This window comes from Papio anubis, chromosome 2 (assembly GCF_008728515.1).
Source record: "Papio anubis isolate 15944 chromosome 2, Panubis1.0, whole genome shotgun sequence".
Lineage (NCBI taxonomy): Eukaryota > Metazoa > Chordata > Mammalia > Primates > Cercopithecidae > Papio > Papio anubis.
In genome coordinates this window covers 71272084-71284692 of record NC_044977.1, presented here as the reverse complement: position 1 = coordinate 71284692, position 12609 = coordinate 71272084, and the positions used below count along the sequence as shown (strand labels likewise).

At 40.0% G+C, this 12609-nt stretch overlaps 1 protein-coding gene across 4 annotated transcripts in view; it reads right to left on the bottom strand.

Moving 5' to 3' along the window:
• EOGT (EGF domain specific O-linked N-acetylglucosamine transferase) overlaps window positions 1-12609 on the bottom strand; it is a 40450-nt gene that overhangs the window by 20914 nt on the left and 6927 nt on the right. For 3 of the 4 annotated variants that reach the window (XM_021934241.2, XM_021934239.2, XM_021934240.2), the window contains 6 exons: window positions 12450-12550; window positions 11730-11838; window positions 9137-9231; window positions 8386-8490; window positions 4797-4903; window positions 1138-1241 (listed from right to left, as the gene is read on the bottom strand). In XM_021934241.2, the coding sequence (XP_021789933.2) occupies window positions 1138-1241; window positions 4797-4903; window positions 8386-8490; window positions 9137-9231; window positions 11730-11838; window positions 12450-12550 (621 nt within the window). The remainder of the gene's footprint in view (window positions 1-1137; window positions 1242-4796; window positions 4904-8385; window positions 8491-9136; window positions 9232-11729; window positions 11839-12449; window positions 12551-12609) is intronic. The other variant, XM_021934242.2, reaches the window with a different exon arrangement.

Genomic DNA, 12609 nt, shown 5'->3' with positions numbered 1-12609 from the left:
CTCTCATGTACACTACAAACCATTTATTCTCCTTATTGTAATTGTCACAGTTAACATTCAGAGCACAAGTACTGTGTACCAGGCATTGCGACTGTTCATTCACTATTTGGTTCATTCTCAAAGTGACACCTAGGTAAGTGTCATTATCTCACTATCTCATTTCAGAGCTGAAGATTCTGGGGCACATCTTGGGGTTTCCTTAGCAGGTGGAGGGGCCAGATATGGGAAGAAGCAGGGAAAAGGCAGGCAAAGAGAGAGAAGGAAAAAAGATTGCACCAAAATCAAATAAATAGCAGGTGTCACTCAATGCATGTATTTATGTGCATGCCTAAGAACTGCCCTATACAGTGAGCTGAAACTCACAGCATAATTCAGCACAAAGGACATAGTAATGGGGAAGCTGCTATTAAGCAAAGGCAGACAGTAAATGCAAAAGGTCAAACAGTAAACAGAGGCAAGCACTTCCAACATAGGTTATACAGGTTGAGTGAACGACAGCCTTTTTTTTTTTTTTTTTTGAGACAGAGTCTTGCTCTGTCACGCAGGTTGCAGTGCAGTGGCATGATCTTGGCTCAATGCAACCTCCACCTCCAAGGTTCAAGTGATTCTCCGACCACAGCCTCCTGAGTAGTTGGGACGACATGTGTGTGCCACCACATCTGGCTAATTTTTGTATTTTTAGTAGAAACAAGATTTCACCATATTGGCCAGGCTAGTCTCGAACTCCTGGCCCCAAGTGATCCACCCGCCTCGGCCTCCCAAGGTGCTGTGATTACAGGTGTGAGCCATCACACCCAGCTGAATGGCAGTCTTTCATATGTGTGTCCCAGAGGAACACTGAGCCAAAGTCACTAAATCTCTGGCCTTGGGAGCTCCACCCATCCAGAAAGGGAAAGAAACCTTCCCCACTGCCTCATTCTAAAATTCAAAGAATGAAGGTACACACATACATACCTATCTGCCTATACGTATATGCACATGTCAACACATATATGTACAGATACATTCGCACCCATCCGCATATGTGCCGGAGTGTATATTGAAAAGTATGTGTCTGAAAATTCTGTTTCACAACATCAGAGTCACACACTGATACAAGGGAAAGAGTACTGAAGCAGAGAGCACATTCATACTTACAGTGTCCCACATCACGATGTACACGTCAGTACTGAATGAGTTATTAACGTGCTGAGTAAGATAAAGATTGATGAAATCACAGAAGTGATGATACATGTTAACACCTAGTGTTGGAAAATGAAACTACATTAATTAACACCAAAGAGTACATGATCAAGCAAGTTTTATTCTATCCCATCTATTTACGGTTTAAGAGAATTTTAGTTGAAATAAATGGGGGAAAAAAATAACTGTTTTGTTTTTCCAAACATGAAATGATCTAGATACATAGGTAGTCCTCAATTTACAGCCTGATTGGGTTTCAAAAGTCACTCTAAATTGGTTATTTAAAATCAGGAATGCATTTCCCCATATATCCCAAGTAACAAGTGATCATTAAGTTTCCAGAAAAAAACAAGGTAGGTCTATTTAACTCAAAACCGAGTTGAACTACAGGGCCAGGAAGACAACTCATTCTTTCTTCTGACTTTATTTATTTATTTTTTATCAGGGGTAGGGTCTTGCTATGGTGGCATGTGCCACCATGCCTAGCTTGATCGTTTATTTTTTAAAGTCAATTAAGGGGCCAGGCGCAGTGGCTCACACTTGTAATCACAGCACTTTGGGAGGCTGAGGCAGGCCAATCACTTGAGGTCAGGAGTTCAAGAACAGCCTGGCCAACATGGTGAAATCTCGTCTCTACTAAAAATACAAAAATTAGGCGGGCGTGGTGGCGCCTGCCTGTAATCCCAGCCACTAAGGAGGCTGAGGCAAGAGAATTTGCTTGAACCTGGGAGGCGGAGGTTGCAGTGAACCAAGATCACACCACTGTACTCCAGCCTGAGCGACAGAGTGAGACCGCATCTCAAAAAAAAAAAAAAAAAAAAAAAAAAAAAAAAAAAAAAAAAGAAAGAAAAAGAAAAAAAAAGCAATTAAGCAACATCTGTTCATCATGGAAGTATTGGCAATGATGGCAACTAATATTTTGGTAATTTTCATTCCTGTCTCTTTTTTCCCTATTTAATTATTATATATATCATTCCGGGAAAACCATTAACCAACTATCATATAAAAGAGGTGAATGTCTTGTGTTCTGATTGAAAGAGAAGGAATTCTGGAGTAAGAAGCTGAATTCCAGCACAGCCATGCGTGTGCAACATTCTTAGATGAGTTCATCAAGTCCCTAAGCTTTAGCTTCTCTATAGAAATGGGAAATAGTTACCTAAGTGCCAGCTTTATTATGAGAAACCCAAAGATAATACATCTTAAAGTACCCATCCCAGTGCCAGGCACATAGGAAGACCTGAATGAAGACTAGCTGGATCCCACTAGGTCAGATAGAGTGGAGAGGGCTGTGGGTGCCACTATTTGTAAATTCACATTCCACTCATTAAAAAGAAACAGAACGTGCACCCTCTCCACTTAGGTATGCAGGACCCAATATTCATCCTGGAAATGTACAAATCTAAATGGGATGAAATTCCAAGAACTGACACTTAGAGCATGCATTTTAAAGGTGGGAAAATATTAAGTAAAAAAAAACCAGGGAGTCTCAAAAGCAGAAATCATAAAATATTCTGACTTCATTCCCACAGTGAATAATAACATTGTGTGCCAGAAATAACAGTATAAAAATACTCTGTTTTTTTCAGCCTGGTTATCTTAGATGATTGTTTGGAAGGGCTAATTTTTTCATCCAGAAAAAAACCTGGCAAAGAATGTATTTTCAAATTAACAAGAAAAATAAAGTTCTATCAGAATCCATCCTCTTTTCCCAGGTTAGCCATAGAGCACACACAAGCTCTTTCACATAACGTTTAGTGAGTTCCTAACAGTTACTGAGGAATGCAGCAGGCACCAAATCAGTGCTTGGGGCTGCAAGAATTTATAAACAGAGAAGAAAACATAAGCTCCATCCTTGAGGAATGTGCCCCCTAATGAGTCTTGATCTGTAGAATTCTCATTTTCCTAAGGTACAAGTTAGCATGAAAAGGAAAACTGAACCAGGCACAGTTACTCACACCTGTAATCCCAGAACTTTGGGAGGCCAAGGCAGGAGGATCACTTAAGCCCAGGAGTTCAAGACCAGCCTGAGCAACCTAGTGAGATCCCGTCTCTAAAAAAATATTTTAAAAATTAGCCAGGCATGGTGGTGCATGCCTGTGGTCCCAGCTACTTGGGAGGCCAAGGTGGGAGGATCACTTGAGCCCAGGAGGTTGAGGCTGCAGTGAGCTGTGATCATGCCACTGTACTCCAGCCTGGGCAATAGAGCAAGACTCTGTCTCTAAAGAAAGAAAAGTAAAATTGGAAGACAGCATAATTTAGAAGAAAAAAAGTAGAGTTATGAATATAGGAAAGAAATGGGACATGTCTACTCTAGCCTATTATTCTCACTTTATATACTTTATTGTATAAGTATCTGCATAAATTTAATAGCTCACACATATTTGCCACTTTTACAGGCAGTTCAGTGTTTTCTTTGCCCCTTTTTAATCTTCATATTTTAAAAACGAGTCAAAACCTGGAACATAGCATTTTTACTTGCTCTTAGTTCAAAAATCTAAACTTGTCTGATTTCTGAATTTAATACTTTGTAATATAAGAATTATGACTTCAGAAGGCAGAGCACATTAAAACTATGATCAATAAATTATAGTAATTCTGAAATATGTGTGACAGAGGCTCTCTATATTTCACTGTAAACCCAACCTCTCATGAATTTTTATATGATCTAGCACAGTAATCCCTGTCTCTCATAATGAGAGAGACAATATAGTACAATCTGTGTTTCTCCTCTCCAGTGTAACTAGTTCACAAAGTTAAAGCTCTACTTGCAAGCTGAGAAAGAGGCTATAAGTATAAATGATAAAATAATTTTAATCTTATTTCAAGAATAAATTACACTGGTAACTTCCAGAAGAATTTTAAGTTCACTTTAGTCATGGAAATTACACAGAAGGTTTGCTAGCACAGGTCATGGACACTTCTTTCCCACCCATACTATACACATGGCTTTTAATATTTTTTTAAATTTATTTTTTATTTTTAAGACGGAGTCTTGCTCTGTCGCCAGGCTGGAGTGCAGTGGCGCGATCTTGGCTTACTGCAACCTCCACCTCCTGGGTTCAAGTGTTTCCCCTGCTTCAACCTCCTGAGTGGCTGGGACTACAGGCGCCCACCACCACACCCAGCTAATTTTTTTGTATTTTTTTAGTAGAGATGGGGTTTCACCATGTTGGCCAGGATGGTCTTGATATCCTGACCTCATGATCTGCCTGCCTGTGCCTCCCAAAGTGCTGAGATTACAGGCGTGAGCCACCGCGCCCAGTCCGGCTTTTGATTTTAAACATCTTTTAATGAAAGACCATCTAAATCAAGTGATTAGAGAAACGAGATGGGATAAATTTAGTTACAAAAGCATAAATATGCCTTCATCTCTCATTCTTTGATTTTGGTTAAGTCCTTTGATACAAATGTGAAGGTTTCTTCTAAAATGCCAAACGTGTAAAATAATGGGAAGTTCAAACTAGTTCAACTACTACTTCAGAGAAGAAAGCAAAAAAACAAATCTGCTGTTTGTCATACTGCCTCCAAAAAATTCATAGAGAATTACTGCATCCAAAAAAAGGAATAATGTCTCATTAACAAATACACAAATAACAGACAAATTAACTTCTCACCTGCATCTAATTTCATGAAATATGTTGGTTTTTCAATGACAATGTCACATTTAGCATCTTCTATAGGTGTGAAGTTGAGCTGAGTATAGCTTTGTAGCTCAGCAAACCTGAAATTATGAATTGGGATATGACTTTAAACTGATTCTCCCAAACTTCCTATTACAACATTGTAACTTAGGATCTGTTCATTAGGCAGATTTTACCTCTAGTTGGTAGAGACACGCCTATGGACACCTGTAACTTCTAAAACTTACTGACATTTATATAGGTTGATATCAATTTTAATGTTAAGACAAAGAACACGCCAGGTGCAGTGGCTCACGCCTGTAATCCCAGCACTTTGGAAGGCAGAGGCAGTCCAATCACGAGGTCAGGAGATCAAGACCATCCTGGCCAACATGGTGAAACCCCATCTCTACTAAAAATACAAAAATTAGCTGGGCATAGTGGTGAGAGCCTGTAGTCCCAGCTACTCAGGAGGCTGAAGCAGGAGAATCGCTTGAACACGGGAAGCGGAGCTTGTAGTGAGCCGAGACTGCGCCACTGCACTCCAGCCTAGCCAAGAGAGCAAGACTCCATCTCAAAAAAAAAAAAAATGACAAGGAACAAAAATTATTTTAAAATTCAGTCTTATGTGCAAGATAGTTAGACTGGGAACTTACCACACAAAGAAGATATTTATATATTGGGTTGTCTAAATAACCTACCAGTAAAAGGAGAAGACTCAAAAGATTTCCCAACGAGGCTCAAAAAGAACAATGAGCCAGAGGAACCTTGACAGACTTCTTGGATTCTGAGAGACAGCATTCCAAGAATCACCCAGTGCCTCAGAAAGACAGCAGAGACAGCTAAGTGTCCCAGAAGAAATGAAGTTTATCTCTTGGAAAACATCTTTGGAAGCCACACAGCACAAATTTCTTCCAAACAAAAGAAGACAATCCCAAGCATGGATCGTCTGTACCTCTTCCTTAAGATCATACCTCATGTAAAACAAATATCAAATAGATCCTTTTAAAACACAATGCCAACATAGTGTGGTGGTTTCAAACATAGGTCTACAAACTCTTTAATACCTCTCCCTTCAAGAGGAAGAAGTTAATTCCCTCCCTTTAAGAGTGGGTTGGACTTAGTGACTCACTCCTAACAGGCAGAATACAGCAGACCTGATGGTAGGACACTTCTGGGATTCAGTTATACAAGTACTGTGGCTTCCATCTCAGAGCATGTACTCCCTCAGACCATGTGCTCCTGGGAAAGCCAGGAGCCACACTGTGAGCAGCAGTAGGGAGAGGCCCATATGATCAACACTGAAGTCCCTGGCCAAGAGGAGACAAGGCTTACAACAACAACCTGAGTGACTTTAGCAGCAGATTCCCCAGGCCCAGGTTGAGTCTAGAGATGGCTACAGCCCTGGCCAACTCAGCCAAGCTGCTCCCAAACCCTGACCCTCAGAAGTATTGTGAGATAATAAATGTCTGTATTTTACGCTGCTAAATTTTAGAGTGATTTGTTATACACAATAGGTAATAAATACAAATATACCCTAGGGTACACTTTGGAATAACCTGTCACACAGCAATAAGTAACTAATACAATTAAGCCCTGTGCAACTACCATGTGGAATCAAATATCAAAAAGTACCAGGAATCAAAAAGCCCACTTGATTATAGAAACTACCTCTTGTAAAAGTCTGCTAAGTGACTTGAGAGACTGCATTGCAGACTGCAAAATGCCAGATAAATGTGTGGTAGATTATTATTCTGAATGATCTGCAGCCAAGCAGTGAGGTCTCTTTAAGGGGGAAAAAAAAAAAAAAAAAAGTTTGCTCAGCATGGTTTTTTGTTTTTTTTTTTTGAGACAGGGTCTTGGTCCATCACCCAGGCTGGAGTGCAGTGATACAATCATAGCTCACTGCAGCCTCAACCTCCTGAGCTCAAGCAAACCTCCCAGCTCAGCCTCCCAAGTAGCTAGGATTATAGTGGCGTGCCACCTCACCCAGCTAATTATTTTTTATTTTTTATTTTTTAGAGATGAGTTCTCATCCTGTTGCCCAGGCTGGTCTTGAACTCTTCGCCTCAAGTAATACTCCTGCCTTGGCCTCCCAAAGTGCTGCAATTATAGGCATGAGCTGCCATTCCTGGCCTTGGCATGGACGTTTGACCTTGAAAATTAACATTATGTAAGTAACCTATGTGACTATACAGGAGTAGCAGGAGAGTTTCTTTGGGATGATGGAACGATTCTGCATCCTGATTATGGTGGTCCCCACCCCCACTTCCCCCTCCCCCTTCCTCTACCGCTCCCTACCTACACACCCGCACCTACATACATGATAAAATTTTAATGAGTGCAGGTAATTGCTGGTGAAACCTGCACAAGTTAATACTACTGTACCAATGTCAATTTCATTGTTGTGATCATTGTGCCACGGTTATATGAGATATTATCATTAGAGGAAGCTCAGGGAATTAGACAATGTATAAGTTCTCCTTGTACTATGATATGGTTTGGCTGTGTCTCCACCCAAATCTCATCTTGAATTGTAGTTCCCATCATGGGAGGGACCCAGTGGGAGATAACTGAGTCATGGGGGTGGGTTTTTCCTGTGCTGTTCTCAAGATCTGATGGTTTTATAAAGGGCATTTCCCTCTGCACACACTCTCTTGCCTGCTGCCATTTAAGACATGCCTTTGTTCCTCCTTTGCCTTCTACCATGATTGTGAGGCCTCCCCAGCCATGTGGAACTGTCAGTCCATTAAACCTCTTTCCTTTAAAAATTACTCAGTCTTGGGTATATCCTTATAGTAGCTTGAGAACGGACTAATACATACTATTTTTAAACTTCTATGAGTCTAAAATTATTTTAAAATAAAAATTTTTTAAATTCAAAAAGCTGGCCAATGATGTTAACAGTCAGAGTAGCATTTACCTTTGGAGAGGGGGATGGGGGTAGAGCCTGGAAGGGAGCCTGAGGTGCGCACGATGTTCTATTTTTGGACCTGGGTAAAAGTTACATGGGTGGGTTCACTTTTTCACAATCCAAACTGTACCTTTTTCTGTATGCTTGTTACATATTTTAATATATGTGTATTGTTTTTTAAATGTGTTCCCCAAAAGACATTTTTATTTTTTAGAGATGAGGTCTCATCATGTTGCCCAGGCTGGCCTTGAACTCCTGGGCTCAAGGAATACTTCTACCTTGGCCTCCCAAAGTGCTGCAATTATAGGCATGAGCCACCATTCCTGGCCTTGGCATGGACGTTTGACCTTAAAAATTAACATTATGTAAGTAACCTATGTGACTTTGTAAGTGAATAAAACTCAGCAATTGTGAGTTAATAAAAATGGATTTTTGAGCTGATTTTTTTCTTTCATTAGCAAACAGTAAGTACTATATCTACTATTATAAACACATATTTAATTCAGATGCAGCTGAGGGATTCACTCGGTTTCTGTCACTTCCCAGAAGCTCATGCCAAATTATGTACAAATGAAGTAACATTTTCCATTTGAGAGTCCCCATTAATATCTGCAAGTGCCAAAAATAATGGCAAATATTTCTGAAACAGATATGTTAAAAATATCTTACCATGACTGCAGAGGGCTTTTGCGCTGACCTTCAGACATCAATGTACGGATGTCAAGTTGACAGTGCCCTCCAATTTCACCACTCTGGAAAAAGTCCTCCTTAAATCTGGTGTATAACAAAACATTAAGGAGAGTTCAGAAAATTTCTTCATGACCCAAGCACGTGGGTTGTAACTAAAGAGGGTTACCAACTTCCAAACTCAATTTTTTAAAAGAATTCAACTATTTATAACAGAAAATTTCAAGTGTATATGAAAGTAACAGAATCATATCAGGACCTAATGTATCTACAACCCAACTTTGCAATGCGATCTGAGTCATCCATCCCCCATCCATTCCCCAACCCCTCTGCCATATCATCAAAAACAAATTCAAGAAATATCCCTTCAGCCAGGCCTGGTGGCTCACACCTATAATCCCAGCACTTTGGGAGGCTGAGGTGGGGGGATCACCTGAGCTCAGGAGTTTTAGACCAGCCTGGGCGATGCTGGGAGACTCCATCTCTTCAAATATTAAAAAACTAGCCAAGCTTGGTGGTGCACTTCTGTAGTCCCAGCTACTTGAGAGGCTCAAGTGGGAGGATCACTTGGGTTTGGGAGGTCACAGCTGCAGTGAGCCATGATTACACCGCTGCACTTCAGCTTGGGCAACAGAGCAAGACCCTGTCTCAAAAAAAAAAAAAAAAAAAAAATCCCTGGATCTGAAAATATTTCACAATTTATATTAGATGTTAACATTAACCACTTAAGTACCTGTCATGATTTCTCTTGATGTTTCTTAAATCAAGGTAGAGATTGGTTGCTCTGCAGTACTGAAGATAACGGGAACACATCAGACTTGAGTCACTCTGAAGGTTGTGCAAAAGAAAAAAATAACCATAAGTATTAACATAGCAAAGACTCACCCAGACTTGCTGGACATGTTGACAGCATGGATACCCTCACGTTCGAACCACACGACGTGACAAGGAAAGCTCTCCAAAGACTGCATCTGCTGAAGGATATTTTCTCCTTCCCAGCTGACCCTGGCCAAGCACACTTTTGCCAGTTTCCCACTTTTAAGGTACTATGGAGAACTCCCAAACAATCTGTCACTTCAAATTTTAAAACCAAGAGCTGTAGAGGTGGCTCAGTTCAGTCCCCTTTAAAAGAAAAAAAAGCACCCAGAAACAGTACTACTACCCCCACAGCTATGTGAAAAAGCAGCTTCCAAAAGCAAGCCAAAAGAAACAAGGAAAAATGCACACATAAGAGACATTAAAAGCGGGGAGGGAAGTTTGCCAGTTTTAATAAGAGGTACTTTCTGCAAACCGTAAAGCTTGTGGGAGCCTCTATCTCAACAGCAACATGAGGGCAATATTTTCTAAATAATTGAAGAAAGGAATTGAAGAGTCAGCTACCAGAGTCTGATTCTATTTCAACCAATCTGGGTTGTGCTGAGAGCTTCAAAAACTTTTATCTGCTCTGGGTTTTATTTATCGATTTAAATGTCATTTTAATTGTTTTTCCCATAACTCTCAATGAACACAAAGCCTTAATCTTGACCTGCATGGCGTTTTGGAGTCTGTAGTTGGTAAAAGATTGCAATGGACTGAATGTTTGTGTCTCTGCCAAATTCATATGTTGAAATTCTAACCCCCAATGTGATGATATTGTTTAGAAGCCACCCAGTCTATGGTATTTTGTTATAACAGCCCAAACAACTAAGACAAGGATCATACTCTGCTAGCACAAAGCAAATCAAGGTAAATCTTAGCCAAAAGAACATTCTACAAGCCATCTTGAAAGAGGCGTGCAAGATAGGGGTTGTCATTCTTCTCTTGCCTTTTCCATGTGAACAGCTAGACTTGAGCCAAGTGTGCAAGACAGAACAGAACTCTGTTAAAGATACCCTGCAGCCGTGCAGTTTAATGGCATGCCTCACATCCTCAGGCCTCATTCTCCTTGCTAGAATGCTCAAAGCTCTATGACGTGACACCCCCCAATAGCTCTATAAAGCATATAATCAGTTTTTGAATGTGAGTAAATTAAAAAATTTTTTAGGTCCCCAGTGTGGTTGGAGATTGGAGATTGGAGACCCCTGAGATGTCAGAGACTCAGGGTTCAGGATCATTGAATTAAAGAATAGTGTACCTTAATCGTAAGTGCTTACAACTTCATCAACCTTTAAAAAATAATGCTCAGCCCTTTGCTGGGAATCAGGCCCTGCTGCACTGAGCATTTTTATCTGCAGAACCTCATTTCTTCCTTACCATATACTACATAATGGGCATGGCTTTAAGGCAGAGGAAATTGAAACAAGGAAAGCCTAAGTACCTTGTCCAAGACGCAGGATCTGAGTTGTAGCTGAGAGCCTGCTCTTGTATTTACTACCCCAAACCATCTCTGGACAACATGTTTATCTGATCCACTGAGGTACAATATGGTATGGTTGAAAGTAAACTGGAAAAAACCTGCATTTTAATCCTAGATGTATACTTAATTCTAAAGGGCAGCTGTGCAGTCTTGGAGAAGTTGCTTAACTCCTCTGAGGATCCTGTATTGCACACTGATAAAGTGGCATCAGTAGTATCTGCTATAACGCTTATGAGCATCAAACCAGGTAACATACATAAAAGCTTTCTGCAAACTGTAAAGCTCTGGGCAAACATAGAGCGGTATGGTGGTATTATATCATCTGTCCCAAACTATCTGAGAATAAATTTGTAAAGATGCAATTTATCAACTTCTCTTCTTTAGCATATGTTTGGGGGAAAGATTCTAAACCTAAAAATATTTCGACTGTCTTAAAATATGACTATCTGATAAACGTGGGATAAGGAGGACAGGGTTTCCAAAGGAAAGAGAACAACCTATTTAGGAAAGTTACATAAAATTCTAAGCCAATAACTAAGTGAGAGTGAGGAATTCCTTTCATAGTGCCGTCTATCTTATTTTTACATTACAACCTAAATGATAAATATTAAAAATCAATAATCAATAAATAATAAATATAAAACAGCTTGGTTGGACACAGTGGCTCACGCCTGTAATCCCAGCACTTTGGGAGGCTGAGGTGGGTGGATCCGTTGAAGTCAGGAGTTCGAGATCAGCCTGGCAACATGGCAAAACCCTGTCTTTACTAAAAATACAAAAATCAGCTGGGAGGGGTGGCACACGCCTGTAATCCCAGCTACTCGGGAGGCTGAAGCAGGAGAATCCCTTGAACTCGGGAGGCAGAGGTTGCAGTGAGCCAGGATTGTGCCACTGCACTCGAGCCTGGGCAACAGAGAGAGACTCCGTCTCAAAAATAAATAAAATTAAAATTAAATAAACAAGCTTATTTAGTAAAGAGCGAAATACCCACCGTTTCCTTAGGCTGACAGAGCACATGCATCTCCTCCAGCCTCTCTCTGGCATATCCAAAGTCAGCCTGTTTCCAGAATATGTCCTCAGCTGACTCAAGAGTGTCCGTCCTATTTGCAAACAAAAATATTCTGTGGTTTTTTCTTTTTACTTTTTTTGGACCTTGAATTTTTATTCTAAAGGTTAAAATGCTAAAGGTTCCTTATTACTTTAATTTTGTTACAGTATACTATCATCATAGTTTTTCCAAAACTATGCCTCACTACATGAAATTACCAAACTAAGTTATTCACAGAATTATTCCCTTATCATAAAAATATGTAACAGACATGTATGAAGTTATCCCCTGAAACTGAAGACAATGACGCATTCTTAATTACTATGTTTTCTTTACCACATTAACACTGCATGTATTAGAAGTACTAATTACACTTAATTCTCCCAGGAAGAATCAAGAGGAAACCATCCATTTATCTTCTTAGTATACACTGGGGGAAAACATCATCTATGGTCCTGGCTGTTTCTCCCTCTGGCAGAGGAAATGACAGATATTCCTATCCCAGTGTGAAATAGTCAAGTTGAATTCATGACTGTGTAAGCAAATTAATATCTAACTGAATTACTATCTAAAACCAAAAGAATCCAGCTAGAAATTAGGGCATCAACATACACTGTATAGAAAGAAGAAGACTTGAAGAGGGTATTCCATATGGAAACTTACCATCCCATGTCGACATAGCTGCAAACTGGGTAACCAAACCTGAACTCTGGTTTACAGGATTTCTCATAACCCCAGCAGTACTTTAGCTTTTCTAGGTGTTTCTAGAACATAAAACTTACATTGATTTCCCTTCTTCTGACATTTAGAGAAGACTCTTACA